The sequence below is a fragment of the Equus quagga genome, chromosome 18 (genome assembly GCF_021613505.1).
Source record: "Equus quagga isolate Etosha38 chromosome 18, UCLA_HA_Equagga_1.0, whole genome shotgun sequence".
In the NCBI taxonomy this organism is placed as follows: Eukaryota; Metazoa; Chordata; class Mammalia; order Perissodactyla; family Equidae; genus Equus; species Equus quagga.
The window spans coordinates 1,465,607-1,486,954 of record NC_060284.1 but is presented as its reverse complement, the minus strand read 5'-3'; the positions used below and the strand labels follow the sequence as shown (position 1 = coordinate 1,486,954).

The following is a 21,348-nucleotide window of genomic DNA, read 5'->3' as shown; positions in this document are numbered from 1 at the left end:
AACCATCTCCCAGTGACTCCATCACTTCTCTCTGAGTCTGAAACCCACTGGGCGAACTCGCAGCGAAGTTAGAAACAGGGCCCAGATTTCCTGAAATCCAGTCCAATGCCCCACTACAGCCATGCTGTTTCAGACACGCTGCACACAAACGAACCCACTGACGACAAATCACAGCCACAACACACAGCACGTGGCCAAGAGCACAGGGTCTGAAGCCACTCTGCTGAGTCTGTACTCCAACTCTGCTCCTCACAGTTATTCACCTTGAAGAAGTTCTCAACTCCCCATGTCTGTAAGGGGGGTAAGAAGAGGACTAAAGCAGCTCTGAGGTTTAAACTAGTTAATACATGTAAGGGCTTAAAATACGGATGCAGAGTGGGCACTCAACAGTACCTCAATGCTGCTTGAAAATTATCATCAGTATTTTTCTGTGCTGGGGACCTCAGCAGCACCGGAACAGTGATGCGGCCTTCGGTCCTAATAGTAATCAGACCCAGGACATGAGATTAAGCAGTAAAGTGACTTCCAGATGGCCTCACCGGATGTGAGTCTCGATGCTGTGGTTACAAGGCACCTGATGGCCAGAAAAGCTTATTGGAATCTCATTGCCACATGGTTAAAATGGTATGAACTGGGTTTCAACTGATCATGCATCTCAACGTCATTCCCAAATCAAGGTTAAAATGCATAAATAGACTTATTTTAATTACGTCATAAGGAATGTGGCGAGACCTTACAAGTCTGTGCTAAAAGCACGAAGACAAAATTAGCAGTGAGTTGTAGTCGCAGGCCTAGGAACGCCAGCGGCCAGCACTTACGGAATAATGTACTAAGCACTGAGTGACTGTCATCTTTACTCCCCAAAGCCCTGTGAGGTAGACATTATTTTCCCTGAGTCAGTAAGTCAAGGACATTAAGAAACTTGCAGAAGGACACACATGTAGGAAGCAGTGGAACAAGGATTCGAGGTCAGGTGTACTTGTCTTCAAAATCCATGTTCTTAAATCCTACACTATTATCACTTCCTATGTTAACAAAACTCAACACTTACCACCAAAGGCTTACAGATGCCAAGGTGCACAGTGCCTGGTGGCACAGCTTTCAGCACCTCCACGGCTTCAGCAAGTGTGCTGTTGTCCAAACTGTGTTCATTGACCGAGACCAGGCGGTCTCCAGGTAGCAGCTCCCCACCTCTGTCTGCGACACCATCCACCACCAGGGAGCGGATCACAATCACTGATCTTGTGGGGTCCAAGGGGTCCTGGGGGTCAAGCCAAGAAGAGACACGTCAGTTCCCTGAAGACAAATACACAGCTTTCAGACGGTTTGTGTTTACTCATGAATCTCATCTATTGACTGCATGTGTCCAGCATTCTGGTGACAGTCTTCCAAAGATGAAAAAACCTATTAAAATATCACTCTGCATATCCACACAAATATCAGCTCATATCAAGGTGAAGACACAGCCCGAACAACTTCAACCACATGTCTGAGTGCTTGATCCATATCAATTTCTACTTTAAACTTTTGGTGACTGGTATTTTGTTGGACCACAAGAGGTCTGGGGACAATTGGTCAAGATTCTCTGACAGCCTCAAGCATGGTCACACTACACACCAAAGAAAAGCCCATCTACTATGGCTCGTGGGCAACCAGTGGGCTCCCGGAGAGTGTAGCACGGGAAACGACACTCCATTCTGAGGCACTCACCAGCAGAGCAGCCTCCTGCTCAATCACTTAAGTTCAAACAAGACACAGAAACCATGGAATATTCCACTGCATTAAAAAGTATGTTTAAAAATAACAGAACCTGGGCCAGCCCTGGTGGCCCAGTGGTTAAGTTTGGTGTGCTCCACGTCGGCAGCCGGGGTTCAGTTCCCAAGCGCAGACCTACAGCACTCATCTGTCAAGAGGTCACGTTGTGGTGACAGCTCATATACAAATAAAAACAGAGGAAGATTGGCAGCAGATGTTAGCTCAGGGTGAATCCTCCTCATCAAAAAAACAAAAACACATAACCTAAAATCGTGACATGGTACTGGTGCCCCATAGAGAGAACTATTCCAGTACATAGAAGATGAGTGTCAATTCACGAACAAAACCGACGTGCAAACACCTCTCATCCACTGGGAGGCCCGATATTTCTTTTCAGTAAGCACTGAAGATAAGATTGACATTCAATAAATACATTTGGTTAACAAAAATCCACTTCTAACCCCACTATTATGTTTTACTTTATTCAACGAACTCTGATACAGAGCACTTACTGGGTGTCAGGCTCTGTTCTAAGTCCCTGGGAATCATTAACTCATCTAATGCTTAGAACTCCAGGATGTGGGTGGGTTTATTGTTTGTATTTTTACAGATGAAGAAACTGAGGCTCAGAAACTTCAGGAAACCTGCCAACATCACCCACCTGGTTAGTGGCAGAGCCAGGATTCAAACCCAAGCAGCCTGGCTCCTAAGTCCTTGCTCTAGACTACCATGCTCTGGCACTTGCTCCTCCAAGATAAGAGTCAGAAGAAACTTGAAACAGAGCTGTGATCCGCTCACACGGAAATCTTACGTCTGAGCAGAGCATCTTAATTTGTCCTAGTGGTGGAGGTACATGGTACCACTGCTAAACCCCACTCGGTGAGGGAGAGAAAAACTGATTGAGTCCCAGTCACACCAGCTTTCACTTTGCTTCATCTATTTTGGTTTCATTATGCACACACTGCTCCATAAAGCGGGTAACGTGCGATCCCACTACTGTTGGTTTCTATCAAACGCTTCCTGGGAAAGTGGAGAGAAATTGCCCGTTTTGTGTTGGAATCCTAAGACTGTGGAATCGGCAAAGTGAGAATTTGCCAAGTTCCAGGCTTTGTCAGTTTGAAGGGGCTGACGGGTCTTTTGAAGTTTTCTGACCCGGTTTTGTATACGTCTGTGTTTCAGACATCAAGGCACATTTTCAAGTACTGCATGGAATTTTAACCAAATAAATTATATTTAAGTCAACAAAGGCTACCCAGCTAATTCCTTGAAAAATGCCCTCAAACATAACTCCTCCTACTTTCCTTAACTAGTAACTTCCTTACTCTCCTTTCCCGCTCCAGGGTCAAGAGATTCTTGGTAAATTTCTAACACGATCTGCTGTCTAACATCACATATTTATGAAGAGGACCGAAGGTAAAAACAGTCATGGGTGCTCATTAATAAAGCACACATTGTTAAACTACAATTACACCAATCTTTTCAAGTAGAGGGAGCTATTACACAGGAAGAGAACAGAAAAGAACCCAAAAAAGTGCAGCGGGCTATCAGCAGGCAATCAGAGCAGCAATATAAAGGAGCTGTCTATTTTGTCACCAGCAACCATGAATCATGACACACTTTCCATCCTGAAATATGAAACCATTACATTTTAAGTTTGACACGCTAATAAATAAGCTGTACAATTACGTCCTTCATTTGGGATGTCAGTGTTTGATGAAAGGCTTTTTTACTGGGGGGGAAGGGAAACTACCTATTAGCTTATTCCCCTCATGAAATGCACAAGCAGCAAGCACTGCTTCATATTAATATTACTACACTTTCTCAGAGAAAATTGCATCTGTAAAATATACCAAAAGCAAATAAATGATCTCACTGGGATGGCGAGAGCAATCTCTGCAGTTTCGTGTAACGCTGAGTCAAAAAGTACTATTTTTAACCTAAACAGGTGAGTAGCTTTTCAAAGTGCAACCGGTTGAAATGATAATTAGAAACATTGCAAAGGAAGATTAACCAGGGAATAATGGAAACGGAAAGATTAGTAGATTTCCCTTAATACAGAAAAGTCGTGGTGGGCACAGTCTTGCTTAGACCCCGAATCAGCACCAAGTGTGCCTGCTCACGAAAACGTGCTCAGACCTCCAGTCATTCTGCACTCAGTCTCCCTGGAGGAGAGAACCCCACGGTAGCTTCCTTCTCACTTAGAAAAAGACACACCCTTCCTCCTGGAGACGCCCCACCGAGGGTGGTCAGGGCTGGGTCTTCTACGGTGACTTTCGGACTGGTTTCCCGTGTGCCTGAACGATGTTGCTGGGATGAGCAACAGTCACTTGCTTTCACCGTCCTCTCGGAGCAGCCGCCCCAAGGAAAAATGGCAGCTGCCACAGCCCATGGCGGCGGCCGCTCTCCTTGAGGCTCTGCTGCACCCAGAATGCTCCGGAACCAGCCTGACCCAGGCTGCTTCTCCTCAGAAAAGTCTGTTTTCTGAAAAAACAGCCCACAATATCATACCCGTGTTATATCAAACAAAATGTTATAAAGACCTTTCTCAAGACTCCATCCAACTCCTAGACCCCACGTCAAGTTTTCAAGTTCCCATCAGTTTTTACCACCTTTATCATAATTTTAAAAATCTCTAATTTTTCTTGTTTTGGTAAATAATACTGCAAGGAACATTGTATTCAAGAATCAAGATGTTGTTTTAGACCAAACAGCCAGCAGACGGCACTCAAGACCAACCACAGACACCAGAAACAGCCTCTCTTACCACGCAAGCCCTTCTCCTCTTCTGAAGGGCTGTTTCCTCTCTATTCAAAAGCTTTGTATTATTATACGTGTTCCAACAGCCTGCCATATGTTGGCTTCAACTCGACCATTTATGAAAGTTGTGCCCTACAGCTCTCAAAAATACATCAAACTCCTACCATCAATTAAGAGCAGCCAACTCCCATCAGAACACCACGCAGAAGAGAGGAGATCTGACCTGAATCCCCTTGGTACCCAGCTCTGAAACCCCAGACGGCCCATCCAGGCGCCCCGTCTCACCGTACCTGCCTGACAGAAAGCGGTGTCGGGACGTCTGAGGTCCCAAAGTGATGCTCATGTTTGATGTTTATTATAAACACTGGATGTGTCCATGAGGGAGAATCCAGGGTGACAGACTCCTCTCCTCCCGCACCCCTGACGGCATTCTGGCCCCGAGCACTCACTCACTCCCTTCACCCCTCCCCGAGTGCTGGGGGGTGTCGATCTGAGTCTCCCTCTTCCACCTGATCCCATCTCTCCACTTAAGCTGCCACCGCCTCACCTCAGCTTCTCATCATTTCTCGTCTGTACTACAGTCTCCCAATAGGTCTACCTGTATCCAATCTTGCCCTTTTTTCTACAGAGATAAAATAAGGATCTTTAAAAATAAAAAAGTGATGGCGATTCCTTCAGGATAAAGTCCTCACTGCTTGTGGAGAAACTCCTTCAGATCTGCACACCGTCTTGCTCCTCCCGCCTCCCCACGGGGACCCCTGCCCACCCCCCTTACCCCACAGCACAGAACTGCCGATTCAGGGACTGTGAGCCGCTCTGGCCTGCTTTGGGACGGCCCACAAACATCCATCTGCCCAGCAGGCCTTCCCCACTCCTGCCCCTTATCGACAGCCTTGCCGGCATTCCTGAGCTTCCCTAGAGAAGCTGTCCCTGACTCCCGGAAGAAGACTCAGGCACTCCCTGCTCTGTGACATCCACACAGCTTTGTCCTGACATACTGTCCTCACTGTCCTGAACTCCGGGGACAAGTCGGGGCCCCTGCAGACGTGTGCACAGCACCCTGGAGGTGTTTACTTACTCGCTGTATTTCCAGGGCCCACGACCATGCCCGCCACACAGCAGGGACTGAACAGCAGTGGAAACAGTGAAAGGCTGCATGTCTGGTCTCTCTCCTCCCCGGGCTCTGAGGACACCAGGCAAAGGCCACGTCCCGTCATCTGGGAACAACTGCTACCACCACCTCGATCCTCCAGGCACACGCCTAAATCTCACTCTTAGGAACCCATTTAACCCTCACACCGATGTGAAGGAGGCACCACTACTATCCCCACCTTCCTGCTAAGAAAACCAAGGTGGAGGGAGACTCGGTAACTTAGCCAAGCACACAGCTGACACACGGCAGGATGAGAACTTGAACCAGCAGGTTAAGTTCCGGGTTCATGCTCTCAGCCACCAAGCGAGGCGGCTCCTCTCCCTCCAGGTGAGTATTTGCTAAGTGACGAATGTTGAAAGAAGGCGTGAACTGTTGGAAGTTATCATTGTTTCCTTGCCAAAGGGCTTAAAACTGAGCCCCTTAAACATCACACCCTTGGCCACTGGAGGCTTCTGTTTTGGGACCCAGCTGACGGAAAGGAAGAGAGCACAGAACGTGCGGCGTGCCTGCACGTACAGGTAGGACACGCATCTGTTCACCAAACTTTACGTTCACTTTCTCAGGAACTCACTCATTGGCGAGCTAAGAACCCTTTTACATGAACAGATGCAAACACGTGACAATCGTTATGCCCAAATGGAAGGGGTTTGAGGTTTCTGAAGTGTCTGTAAAATATATTAAATGTATATTTGCGCACATTCCCCCAGGGCAGAGAGACAAAAGCTCACACAAACTGCAGCTGGTGCAGGGTGCCACCTGGGCGGGAGGGGCTGCACGGAGACGTGGGCTCCATCAGAGACAGACTCAGCGAGGGGACACGGCAGCTCCAGCCACGAGGCTGCCCAGGACCGAGACTGCAGACGTAAGGGCGGGGCTCGGCGGGAAGGCACGGAGCAGAACGGTACACAAAGAGCAGACAGAGAAACGGCAAACACGAAGAGTGGTCACCCTTAACACAATGGCCAATGCACGGGGGAGGTGTTCTTGAAAATAAGAGGAACATGAGACATACGACACGAGCTGTGCTGACATTCGTCATGTGTATGCTCCACAGTCACTCCAACAAAGGAAACGAAACTGAGGTGTGACAATGACTCACCTACATGGACTCAAAATAAAGAATAACTTTCGGGTTCTTTTTTAAAAAATCTATTCTGTATCCAAAACGAACTTAAAAACCTTAAGTAATGTAACAACAATTTAGAGACCAGAGTGGGATGGCAAGGAGACAGACCACGGTTTATTTTAGGTAAAAATTCATGTACAAATTACTTTGCCTTTTGATAATTTTGACACTTATTGTCAACTGAGTATATTAATACATAAAACTGGTCTTCAATAAGTCAAGAAAGGAAACAGGGTTAATTCATATGGTGTCCATTCTATGTCACCAAAGTTCTGTGCCATTGCATAGCTCACCACAACACGCCTGCTCTCCTGCATCAAGAGAGTCCTTCACCAAAGGGAAACGATCCCAAGGAATGACTAGAAAAACAAGCTCAGATAACCAGGAAACAGAAAGTGCTCTACAAATGAACACATCTCCAGCCAATGAACTCAGCGTTGGGGTGCACGTCACTACAGAATTAGGTTACTGAGCTTCATTCCACAAATATTCATTCATTAATGTGAGGAAGTATGTTTCAAAGATAATTGTAAAGGATCTTGTACTTTAATGTCTGGATAACGAGGCAGTAGCTACATTACATTTGGTGAGAGAATTGCTCCACTCAACAGTGGTCAATGGAGAGAAAACTAGGAAAGCAGCAGGAGCCAAATGTTCAGGCGTTGAAAAGCACACCCTTAAATGTGGCATCATTCTTTGAACTAAAAGCTATTGAGTTAAAATCTAAATAAATTAATAGTTAAGTAAATTTTCGAGACAAGATCTCAAGGAAGTCACAAGAATGAAGACTACAGAAAGAAACCATTAAATTTAAAAGACAGCTGGGCACAAGGAACTGGGGAGAGAGAAAGGCAAAGGAAAGGTTCTTTCACACACACACACACACACACACACACACACACACACACAGCCACATCCTAAGGAAGAAACAGCAATCCGCGCAAGCTCTGAGGTACAGCTGCATTGAATTAAAATTTCCATTGTTAGCAAAGTCAGTCAAGAAATAGGAATCCAGAGATTTTTTTTAAAGGAGAAATTATACATAGGAGAGAGACAAGGAAGACAGCTATTCAGCCCACTGGTGGCGGGGCGGGTGTGGACGGGAAGTCAAGCTCCTGTTCTGAGCGCAGCCTGGGCCAGCCCGGCCATGCAAAGGTGCACACGTCCACCACGTCTCTGAGTCGGTTTCCTCAGTCGTAAGACGAGAACATTGGACACACGACAGTTACGATCTGTTCCCCCAACTCCAACATCCCATAACTAGATTTGACAGAGGATCCTGAGTCAAATTTGTTATTAATTTCTACCAAAACATCCACTAAACCACTATAAAAAGTAGGGAATGATGGAGGTTGATTCAAAACATGCACCCACAAGGAAGAAGATGTACACTGTGGCCACAAAGATGGTGTAATTTCAGTTCGTGATCTCTTTTAAAGAACTCATAAAAAGGCCACTGACCACACAAGGTCTAACTTCCTCACAACTTTACACCAAAACAAAACAAAGAACAAATATATGTATGTGCCCTTTTTTATAAGATGAATCTTAAAACAACTTTTTTTTTCCTTTGCCATTTTTAGATAGCAACAAAAGTCACGTCAGCAACTATCAGTTGAATTAAAATCACTAGAAGAGTTCTGGTTTAAGACAGTCGGATGTAATTAATTATATTATAAGAGCTGCTTCTGATCTGACCAACGAGCTAAGCATTTACTTTTAGGAAAGAGAAATAAATGTATTTACGGTGAATGCAAGGCAATAACTAAATGATCCTCATGAATAATGAGCAAGCTATCTTATCAGAATCTAACCCCATTTTTAACTATTTTATAATACAGCCAAGGACTACACTAACCATACCAATTACCACAACACCATCATGTTCAAAGTACCCACAAAATACACTCAATGCACTCAAGACAGATTAAACCGATATGGCTCCTGGCTCCTTGTGTCTTATGACTTCCTAAATACTATTAGGCATTAGGAATAGATTTTTCCACCCATCACACATGGAACTAAGCAGTCTCTGAGCAGCAGAGTCAGTAAGGCAGTTAAAAGTGCAGTGGGAGAGAAGTGGTCAGAGAAATTGGCTAGAAGAGCAAAATCTATTCTAAAGAGGAAAAAATACACGAGCTTGCACGTCATTTTATTCTGTATAGCTTAGCACTTTAAAAATCTATTTTAGGGGCCCGGACCCGTGGCTGAGTGGTTAAGTTCACGTGCTCTGCTTCAGTGGCCCAGAGTTTCACCGGTTCAGATCCTGGGGTGGACATGGCACTGTCCCACACAGCACAACTAGAAGGATCCACAACTAAAATATACAACTATGTACTGGGGGGATTTTGGGGAGAAAAAGCAAGAAAATAAATTTTTTTTGAAATCTATTATAAGCACCTGACTTAAAATGTTTCAAGCAGGAGCCCACGGAAATCACTCCTTGAAGACAACTGCTTCCTCTGATACTCTTCTGGTCTCCTATTAGGTACTTTCCTTGGATATTAAATATGCATCTTAGATGTTTCTTCTCTTGAAAAATTTGTCGTGCTGTAATTGTTTACATGTTTACCACTCACTCCTGGCCCGGGACTTTTGCTGGTTGTAAGGAAAACAAACCAACCACACAACTGCCTGTTATCTAAAAGCCCCATCATCTGGCTGCAGTGGCTGGGATTCCAGCAGGCAGGGAGCAGTGCCCAAGGACGAAGTTACAGCCTCCGTTACAATTACATTAGTGGAAATGTGAATATGCTTAACATTACTGAATTATACACTTAAAAATGGTTAAGATGGGGGCCAGCCTAGTGGTGTAGTGGTTAAGTTTGGGCGCTCTGCTTTGGCAGCCTGGGGTTCACGAGTTTGCATCCCAGGCGCAGACCTAGCACTGCTCATCAAGCCATGCTGTGGCAGCAGCCCACATACAATAGAGGAAGACTGGCACAGATGTTAGCTCAGGGCCAATCTTCCGGACACACACACACAAATTTTTAAAAAATGGTTAAGATGGTAAATTTTATGTTATGTGTATTTCACCCTCCATTTTCTTCCTTTCTTTTTTTTGGTGAGGAAGATTGCCCCTGAGCTAACATCTGTGCCAATCTTCCTCTACTTTTTGTACATGGGATGCCGCCACAACATGGCTTGATGAGTGGTGTGTAGGTCCCTGGCCAGGACTAGAACCTGCGAACCCCAGGCTACTGAAGCGGAGCATGTGAACTTAACCACTATGCCACTGGGCCAGCCCCCCCAAATTTTTTAAGTTGAAAATGAGCTTATTAAATAAGAAATACGCCAATATCTTCCAGGAAAAAAAAAAATTATATTAGTTAAAAGTTATTATGATGCAGGGAAAGTACAGACACACAAAACTTTTAAAAGCCCTTTTAACATTAGTTTTAGAATTTATTTTAATTTTCCAACTCTCAACCTAAACACTTAGAAATACTAGCTGAGTGATATTGTTCAAGTTGTTTGATCTGTGAGACCCAGGTTTCCCACTTGTGCATGAAAATAACAGCAGCACAGATTTCACAGCCATTAGAAGGTTTAAGTAAGGCACACAAAGTGCTCACCAGCCCGCAGTAATTACTTCGTAAGTGCCGCTACTGTTCCTGTTATCACGAAGATGATGATGGAGAGGAAGTTCCAGGATAAACGGGTTTCAGGAGTCAACAATTACGCTCTCATCTATGCCTTCGAAATTCAGCTTAGCATGTGTGACTTAGCTATGAGTTGCTAACCACTCAGATGGGAAGCTTCCACGTTAACACACGAAAATAAAAGGTTGACCCTACACTCCAGATCCGCAGGCCCTGCCCAGGAAGAGAGGCTGGGAACAGCACGGAGTCCCGCGGCCTCGTTCTCCTGTCGGGCAGCACTGAAAGACAGGACCCCTCTCCAGGCTGAGGGGGTCTCTGACGACCAGTGCCAGCCACATCAAGGACACGGTCTTTAGACAAGATTCCACGATTTTGTTTGAATCTTTGAAAGGGCAACCAGCTCTCTGTGATGTTCAGCACACAACGTGCAGAACAAACTCCGCCGAACTGGAAACCACACAGGAAAAGGCCAAGGGGTCCCGCCGGGACAGCTCAGGCGGAACACGCAGTTTCTCCTCGCTGCAGTGGAAAAGCCATTAGTCTGGACAGAGCGCTGTCCAGGCGGGACGAGCAGGGCGAGGGGCCATCGGGCGTCAGCAGTGACCTGAACAAATCTTCTGGAACTGCAGTAAGTGTGTCTCTCTGGAAAGACAATTGGAAATTTCTACCATCTTTCTCTTGAGCCACAGTATGAAGAATCGGTGTTGCTCCTGGTCCAAAGACGGTTTGGCCACCAGACCACAGACTGAGGAGCCAGCTCCACTGCCTGAGAACTGGGTGATCTCGAGCCAATTCCTTAACCTGTGTCATCAGTCTCCTCACTCATAAAACGAGGACGATTCCAGGCCCACCTCAGGGGGCTGTGGAGATGATGAATCGGTTTACATATACACACAGAAAGCCTCTCCCCGTGCCCGACGCAGAGTATGCAGTGTATAACTACCGGCTCCTATTGCCATGTGAAATGGTGGTCATGTTTTCCAAATAAATATTAGAATACAAAGTTTCTCAAAGGATTTTCATTAAGAGGAATACAATTTGAAAGTTTAGATAGAAATTAAACAGTCCACAGTTAAGAAAGAAAACAAAGACATGGAATCAGGACCAAGTTATCAATTCCAGGCCATTCCTGTCTGTCTACAAGGCCTGCACCAGTTCCCGAGAGGCCTCTCCGGATCCTAAGAAACCATCACCAGAGGCTCTTATCTTCCTTCGCCCATTGCTAAAATAGTTGACGTGTTGCAGAGAGTTGTTCTCAAGTCTGTCTCCTTTATTATATTTTAACATATGCTTATTCATCCATTCTCTCTACCTGCGATTGAATTCAACCTCCACCAGGACGTGGAGTCTGTCGCTGATTTCATTCCTTGCTGTGTTCCCAGCGTCTGAAACAGTGCCTGGCACAGGAGACATTCAATATGCACTTGTTAAATAGAAGACCTCTGAAGGCAGCATATCTTTTCATCTTTATACCCCCAAACCAGCTCATATTAGAAACTATTTTTTTGAAGGAGAGAATGAATAACAGGTGTAGCAAGTCTGCGCTCAGATTCTATTTTTTAAAATGTTCATTATCATCATCATTTTTCAGTAACCAGTAACATTATTTTATGCCTAGAAAAGCATGGACCTTTACACATCTTTTATTTAGTCTTCACAACTTTATAATGCAAACATTATATCTATTTGAGGGATTACTGTTTTAGTAAACCAAGAATAAGAATGACTAACAAGCTTGTCCAAAGTCCCAGTAGGGTTTCACAGCCAGAACGCAAATACTGGTCCTTTCTGACGTGCAAGCCAGTGCTCTCAACCGTCCCGTGTTCACAGCAGCGTCCCAGCGGATGTAATACCTGATTAAAGGAAGGCACAGCGGGAACAGCTGACAGGGGAACCTGAGCCCTGGAAAATGCTGGTTGAGGATCAGGCAGCCGATCTCATCAGGCATCATTAACAACTTAGGCCCTTGGCCCAGAAGGAGGCAGCACCACCCCCTGGCCCTTGCTGGGGAGAACATGGCTGCTCCCATGTGCGTGAAGACGCTACAGTCCCAGTGTTTGGGTCACTGCCTGGCTCCAAACGACACCCTCAAACAGGGCAGAGCAGGCCACAGCGCAGGCCTGTCTGTGGATCTGAGTCATCGTTCGGCCACACCTTGGGAAGGGCTGACTGTCATCTCCTAGCACTGACGTCAGAACCGGGGAACTTCCAGAACACACCACAACAGAGCTGGTGACAGGACGCCAGAAGAGACAGAGAGTCTTCTGAAACCAACGCTCTTTTTTCTTTTTGAGTTACTGCTGTTTTTAATTACATGGGAGAGACAGATGCACAGCCAGACTGACACCCACTAACTTGGTGGACATCCTGAGCATTCACAGGAGAGACGTAATTACCAGATACAGCATGAATATGAGCACCTTCATGCCTCTATTTTCGCTTTCCATGGCCATTTCATAAGACTAACATTTAAGCTTGGCCATTTCTGAAACACTCGCTGAAGGTAATACAGCAGATCCGTCACTCCAGGACCTCAGCAAGGCCTTCCAGCGTGACGTGGAGACACTTGTTGGAAGGAGAGCTGGCCCAGGAGGGAGCACCGTCCCACGGATGAGCACTGCTGCCTGCCCTCCATTCTCTCCCCCATTAGACACAAAAGGGTTTTTTGCCAAATTCGTATTCCAGAGGAGCCATGAAATTCCCGCCAAGTTCAACCCCAGGCCTGACTTAAGATCTCCGAGGCCGCCTGCTGACCCATCCCTGCAGCTAGCACGAGAAGGCGAGCTTTTGATCTGCACCGTCGGGACTTTGAGCTGACGTCCACACAGCCTCTTTGATCTCTGATTAAGTGGCTTCTGGTCTCCTGATGCCTTTGGTCCTGCTGCACGGAGGTGTTCAGAAGTCAGTCACCATCCTGAGCACATTGCGAACTCCACACACCAGGAGCGAGCTCCCTTCGTTCCCCGACTTCGCAGGCTTAAAAAGCAATCTTTAAGCCTTGAGAGAGCTTCCCCAGCAGCCACAATCAATCCACTCCAGGAACACACTACTAAGAATTATTTTTCCAAGGAAGCAGCTTAAAATGATTTAAAAGATACGGAACTTTCCCATAGAGGGAGAGGCGGCAAATCCTCTGTGAAAAGAAATCTCCAGCCCAGCTGGCACTGTAGCTTACAGGCTTTGATGCTAACAAAAATAAATGTGGGCAGAAATGACGATGGGCAAAGAGCAGCCTTTATCACTTCCTGAGGTTCCGTCCAGCAGAAGCGCCCTTCGCACGCAGCTGCGTGGCCTGCTCAACAGCAAGCTCTATGCTGCATTTGCAAGAGCACGGAGACTGCCAGTAGTGGCAGACTGACTGCATTTGGCTTAGTACCAATATCTTAATCCTACATGGGCGAATCGGACTCAAAGAGTTCCTAAAAAAAACCAAGAACAAAAAGAAAACAAGCAACAGATGCTGGTGGCCATGTCATGAGACCCCTTGAGCACTGAAACGGAACTTCATGGTAACATGCAATACATTACGGACCTTCTCTATTTTAGATTCTGGAAACAGGACAGGTTTGTATCTGACTTTTTAATGTTACTAACACCTGTACTATCATATGCCAAAGTTATGTCGATACTTAGAATTCTGTATCTCAGATTCCAGAAACTAATCAGCTGATATGAACACAAACATATTGGGCTTTCTCGTGCGACTGAACGCTATGTACGAACAGTAGCATTCACCCAAAATCTCAAATCTTGTAGCAAAAATTAAAGTCCTTAATTTCTTCCATTTCTAAATTCTATTTTCTGATAAGATTAAATAGGAATAGACTTTTTATGCCCTCTTAGCTACCAAAGTCAACAAATTAATTACTGCCAATACAAAGTTGAAACAAAATTGATGGTTGTCTATTGCAATCACTTAATCTGTCCATATCATGGAAAACCATTAGCAAATTCATGAATTGCACACCTGCTTACACTTTATTTTCCAGGAGAATTATCTGAATAAAGAAACGACTCCACATAAGAAAGCATCAATTTTAAGTGATCTGAATAGACGCGAGTCTCACAAACAGTTATGTTCAAGAAATTTGGTAAAAATGAGCCAAAATTTAAAAGATGTCTTTTGATGAGCAATCCCACTTCTATGAATTTATCACAAGATTTAGTATCAGCTTTTTACAAAAGGGTATGGCAAGGATATCCATCACAGCCTCATCTGAAGCGCCCACCCACTGGGAGCAGGAGATGGGTCAAATAAGTTATTGTACGTGGACAATAATACACCATACAGTCATTAAAAAGAATTAGGTAGGTCTATAAACACCAAAGTGAAGGAACAGATAATTGAGAAAAACAGCAACGTGCTTAAAGTGTGTATGACCTATGCTATTTATGTGGGGGAAAAAAACAGTAAGCAATAAAACAACATTATGACATAACCATGTATGTATAAAATATCTCTGGGAAGATGGACAGGAAAAACAGGAATTTTTACTGGGAGAAGTGAGGGATCATGGTCAGAGATCAATTTACCTGTCACGGGGTACCTTTATGTACCTTTGAATTTTTATGCCACAAGTATGTATTATGTGGTTTTAAAACATTTCAAATGTGCTCAGAAATGCACATATGATATGAAAAAAGCCACACGCGTGAAATTTATAGAATCCCTTCCTACAACTTTCGAAAATCCTTTTCAGAGAGGATTCCATCTCACAGAGTTAGCAGTCAGGCCAGAATTGCACACCAAGTTTTTCCCGCAGAGACGAAGGCGTACTACTCCCAGGACTCCGCAATGCCGCCCCGTTTTATTTTCATGCTATTTGGGTTTTATATCCCACTTCTTCCATTAAGAAAAATTAATCACTGTTAATTTTTATAGGGAGGAATATTTTCACTACTCTTTTTAATGAGTCATCATTTCCTTTGGTCTTTCAGCAAATTTCAGAGCATTCTCAGCAGTGTTTACACACCCACCCCCTTCAGTGGCTGTGCTATCGCACTTTCTATTTTTCTCTCTCACCAGTGTCTGAGATCAACCCAAAGTCTTTCAAAAATATCTGCTTTGGCAAAAATTGAGTCCATCCATATCAGGAGGGGAGAGAAACGAGGAAGGAGACGTGGGAGGAGGGTTATTGGTTAATAAATTCTACCTTCTAAATCACTGAAATTCAAAAGTACCAAGGATGGCAATCTCATGGCTAATGTTCAAAAATTGGCTAAAGTCAAACATTTCCAGTGAATTATAATCATGAGGGGTTATTCAAAGTTCAACATAAATCAAAACACCAGAAAATATCCACTTGCCATGTTTAATTTATAAGGTCAACTGAAGGTAAAATCTACATGGTTCTAAATTTATTTCAAGCTTTTTGGCAGAAATTGAAAATTACAGACTCTCAGACTACCCAGTAACTGCTTCATCACTGAACATTAACCCACAAAAAATTACCTGCACTAATTTAGGATTCTTAAATTTGTAATTATTTTCTTTTAAAGCAATAAACACTAGCTCTTACACAATGCATATGAACCCACTATGTTAATTTTTAATACCTACTAAACTTCCATATAAGCATTAAAAATGAGAATACTATGTAGCAGCTTGTCTCTAAGAAACGAAATTTTTTTGCAAGCTGGAAAAACAGGAGGATCTGCCGTAATAAATTTCTTACAGGGATGCTCTGTAATAAAATGCACATGGAGGGCTGGCCCCTTGGCTGAGTGGTTAAGTGCCCGCGCTCCGCTGCAGGCGGCCCAATGTTTCGTTGGTTCAAATCCTGGGTGCGGACACGGCACTGCTTATCAAACCACGCTGAGGCAGCGTCCCCCATGCCACAACTAGAAGGACCCACAATGAAGAATATACAACTATGTACCAGGGGGCTTTGGGGAGAAAAAGGAAAAAAATAAAATCTTTTAAAAAAAAAAAATTTAGACTTCACTAAACAAAGGCATCTACTTATTAATTTTCCTAATCTAACTATATAGTTAAAAATTGATAGAGTACAAACATATTGTGGTATGGCTCCATCTTCGAGGATATCAAAACTTTCTGTGCTTATTTTCTAAACTGGATGATTAATAATACTACTCACATTTCCACAATAATGCAACATTTCCTATGTCTTTACACATTCATTTCCTTAATCCACAACAATCCTTTGAGTTAGACACTATTATCCCCACTTTATAGATGAGGAAATTGCATAAGCACCAATGAAATAGATGTTGTATATAATTTTGTCAGGCTCCTAAGGAAGTTCTTACTATTCTAGAGAAAAACCAGTTAGCAAGAAGAGTGGTTAACTGAAATTAATATTCCAAAGGAAATTTTCAATCTCTTCAATACTCCTAATGCCGGTCCTTTACAACCTGGAAGCTCTCCACTCCACTGAAACTTTCTCCCTGTGGCAAGACGTTTCCACGGCTCTTCTGATTGGATCCCGGGGGCGGGGATCTGCACTGGCCCTCTGCAGCCACCCAATAAATTCATACAGGATGCATCAGATACAATAATAACCAGGGAGCTGGCCTTTCCCGGCTTTTGCTAAACCTTCACCTGGCCTTGTGAAAAACGTTTTGAACTTTAGAATTTATTACCTAATTAGAACAGGGAACGGTATAGCCAATTAATTAACTTGCCAAAACCAAATTTTAAATTGTGTTTACGTATCATCTAAATGTCACAGAGGATAACAGTTCTACCTATCACTGACAAATGGTGAAAACGTGCTGTATATAACTACACGTGTACTTAAGGTGGACGAAAGAACAACATTCAGTCTAAGACTGAATGTTTTTTCTTCTAAGGTTCAGCTACAGAAGTAAATAAGCTGAGCCCTTTAATGTGAGTCAAAGTAGCATTTAGAAAATGAAGCATTTTTCTATCAGGTCTCTGAGAAGCACAAAAGGAATATCTAACACTTGTTTTGCAGCAAAATTACTTTATATAATTTGCGCAGAAATAAACGTCAGTATGTGTAATGATGGTGAGGAAGACGAGAGGGGGGAAAACCCTAGAATTTTATACATAAAAATAAAATTCCAAAAAACTAAAGGTATGTTACAATGCAAACCTGTTGGAATGCAGTGAAGAAAAAACCATCCACATTCAGAACTGACTGTATATTTTCTTAAAAAGTGTAAAGTCAGTGCTGATAGAGGAATTTTTCCGTTAACTAGAGATTCAACTGTTAAGGATGACACACTTTTTCTTTCCTTCTTTTACTGAAGTTGGTTTAGTTTTGTTTTTAATTTCTGAAGCTCGTCTCTGCTCCGACACGTGCAACAGTCAAAAATAACACTTGCAGGTGATGCCATTACGGAGGCAGGAGTGAGCCTCACGACATCTTCACTACAGAAGAACACAACATCCAGAGGCACTGGATATCTAGCTCCACAACCGAAAGGTGTTTCCTAAACTAACTCCACCTGTCAAAATGGGTAACAAAAACTCCCAGTGCTCATTTAGTCCCAGTTAATTTTGCCCAACCTAAACTTTATTCAATCACTGTGTGAATATTTATTAGTCACCTGCCCTGTGTGAGCTGACAGGGCTACAGTGGGGAGGAGAAAATGAGATCAGACCTGCCATTTGTTTCCTATGCCCTAATATTAACCAATAGATAAACTTCCAGAATCTTACACTATGGATATTTCTTGACAAAAACATTTCCCAAAATACGCATTATTTGGAATCAAAAACTCATAATTCAATAATATTCCAAAGAGAAATTCTAATAACAGAGTGCACTGGCACAGAAATATGCCAGCAAAAACAAAATAGGTATAATCTATTTCAGTAATCTTAAATCACACTGCCAAAATATGGAACTGAATGTTCTTACATAATGCTCAAAGTACTTTTCTTTTAATCTGTTCCCAACTGCTTTATTATATTAAAAAAAAAGAATTGATTTTTATATCACTTGGCATTTTATGTGTTTTGATAGAGTACATTTTGCTTTATTAAACCACAATGTGTTTAGGCAGCACTAACGTATTAAAATATGCATCTTAAAAGTGAAGAGATTTCTTGCCAACAGTTTTAATTCCCCATGATAATCAGAAGGTCTAGAAATATTATAAACCAGTAAACTGGTATAAACATAGATGTCGTATTGTGAACATTCACATCCCCCCCAAATGTATCAGTAACTTTACCCTAGTTATAACTGGGGTACATATAAATACATAGACATTATGTGTTCTATATTAAATATAAATATAAACGTAATTTCACCGTGAGCATTTCTACTTAATTAAACTCACTGAGATTAATAGGTAAGCAACACGGTAACAACCTTCGCGTGAAGGGAAGGGGCGCAGTGAGAACAGAGAGCGACTGCTGACACGTGCGGGGTTTCTTTCTGGGGTAATGAAAATGCTCTCAAATTAGATGGTGGTGATGGTCGCACAACTCTGTACTAAAAACAACTGAACTGTACACTTTAAATGGGTGAATTTTACGGTATGTGAAATATATCTCAATAAAGCTGGAGAAAAAGACCCTCCATATAAAAAAACGCATCAAAAAATCGTGCCATTCACAACAACATGGATGGACCTTGAGGGAGTTATGTTAAGTCAAAGAAGCCAGATAGAGAAAGACAATCTCTGTATGACTCCTCTCATATGTGGAAGATAGACAAACACGTGGACAAAGAGAACAGATTAGTGGTTAACAGGAGGAATGGGGGATGGGGGTGGGCACAAAGGGTGAGGGGTGCACCTTCAACACAACTGACAGACAATAATGTACAACTGAAATTTCACAAGATTGGAGACTATCATAACCTCAATAAAAAATAAAATAGAAAAAAAAAGATCTATTGGAAAAACAGTCCTCTGGCTTTCGCAAAGCCACAGTTGAAGATGGTGCTACTGGCTTACCCACTGTTTGTACAAAGAATCTCCTGGTAAATTTTCGCTTGCTTGAGATTTTAGCAGAATAAATACGTTTGTCTCTTCAAAAAAAAAAAATAGTCATCAAGTCCCAGTCTCCAAAAGCACCCAGGGGCATGAACTGCTGCCTCCCTACTGCCCCGTCATTACATCATCCACCACTGATTCACTAAGGGAGCCAGCAGTTGTGAAGGTAACAGTGGAAACCACAGCCCCATCTTTGGACAGTGGTGTACACATCGAACCATTGCGCTTTGCCTAAATCAACATAACTTGAATATAAACTAATTGCTCCAAAAAACTCTATTTAGGTTCTTATACCTGGTAATCCAAAATGCTGAATCCCAAGCCTCTGTGGTCTTTCACTAGTTCAACAATCTTGACTTCAGGAGACCACAGTGCTAACTCCCCATCATCATCTTCTTCAGGATTGACGTCTATGCTGTGGTCAGCCTGAAAGAACAAAGAACATAAATGCTTCGAAACACTGTCCTTTCAGTTCTGGAAAGAAATAGCATATCAGAGATCTCATAGCTTCTTCTCACACTGGGGATTCTCTTTGGCATGCACAGTTTTTCTTTTTAATCTTTTTAAAAGGGGCATGCACCGGGGCACATACACTCTAGCACAAGATCTTCATGAAAATTCAAGGACTTAAAACACAGACTGTTCATAGTTTTTTAATGTAAAGTACCTGTTTCATTCAAAGTATTAACACTGACCTCTTATACTTCAATGAGTTCATCATCCCATTAGAAGCATAAAAGGAAAAATATGCAATTTAAGTAAAAATAAGAACATCAAGAAAGTCAAAGCTTATAAGACACTTAAGTAGCACTGACTTCATAATTACAGTGAGAGACAGAGAGAAAGGTGCCAACACAGACAGGAACCAGAGCAGGACACACAGATAACACTCTGCTGGCTCCCGGAAGTTTTCAAGAAAACTTTACTAGAAAAATAAGCTGGGAAAAACCCATATGTTTGGGAGTCAGGTAAGTCTAAAAACAGGTAAAAATGACTGAGTTGAAATAACGAAAATCTGATCTTGGAGGAAGCAGGTCAGCACAACTCCCCAGTACACAGGTCCCTGGTTATTTTCTCTGCCTTCATGCCCCCAGCCGCCTTACCCAGGTCCCCTCCTGTCAGAGAAAAGTCACCGCCACATGGAACCAGGAAGCTAAGTGATGGAGGGGGAATGAGTTGACTGCGCAGGAGGAGAGCTGCTCCAACCTTCCGTTTTTATACCACCTACGGCACTGAATTGTTGTTTTCACACAATTTATCTTCCCCCAAATGCTCTGAACTTCTGTCTGAAGCTCCAGAATTACTCTGGCTTTCTTTGTAGCTGTAGCAACTGACAAAATGCCTGGCTTCCAGGCTAGAATGGAAACTGCGGCTGCAGAGTCTACCACGGTCGTCCACTCAGCCCACAAGAACGCCTGGCGCACAGTAGGCCCAGATAAATATTCTTTCCATACATTAATGAGTCATTCATCTTTGAGCGGGTTTCCTTTGAAACTCTTTTTTTTAATAAAGCTACTGACTAAATAATCCTTTTTAAAAGTAGACTTTCAAAAATTTAAGGTGATCCTAGTAAACAAAATGAAAGTGCATCATTCCCACGAACCTAACTGAGTGACCTGCGGAAAAATCCATTTAATGGAACCAAAGGGCCACACCTCTAATATGGAAGAGTAAGGCACCAGAGCTAATACAAAAACATTTTAAAATTAGGGTTGGTCCAGATCTCAGACAGTTCCTGCATGTCATGGAAAGTCAATACTGAATCCATGGTGGATGGAATCTAAACATGGGAACGATTTCTTGGTTCCTGAATTACAAAACCTAACATTAGTGGGAACAGTCTGGATCAATAACCTCTGTATATATCAGGCTGACGGGAGGCTATGATACACTTGAAGAGAAAACACTTACACCTTCCAATAAAAAGTAAAGTTCCAACAGCTAACACAGTTTGATTGATGTTCTACTGGGGCAGTTAACACCCTCACTGACTAATGAGCATTAGAATTTTGGCTGAGCTG

The 21,348-nt window shown here is 43.2% G+C and overlaps 1 protein-coding gene across 3 annotated transcripts in view; it reads right to left on the bottom strand.

Annotated features, from left to right (window-relative positions):
* The window catches only part of PATJ (PATJ crumbs cell polarity complex component), a 305,804-nt gene that overhangs the window by 220,855 nt on the left and 63,601 nt on the right, over positions 1–21,348 (bottom strand). For all 3 annotated transcript variants that reach the window (XM_046645368.1, XM_046645370.1, XM_046645369.1), the window contains exons 17-18: positions 19,622–19,753; positions 1,052–1,261 (exon numbers count right to left, since the gene is read on the bottom strand). In XM_046645368.1, the coding sequence (XP_046501324.1) occupies positions 1,052–1,261; positions 19,622–19,753 (342 nt within the window). The remainder of the gene's footprint in view (positions 1–1,051; positions 1,262–19,621; positions 19,754–21,348) is intronic.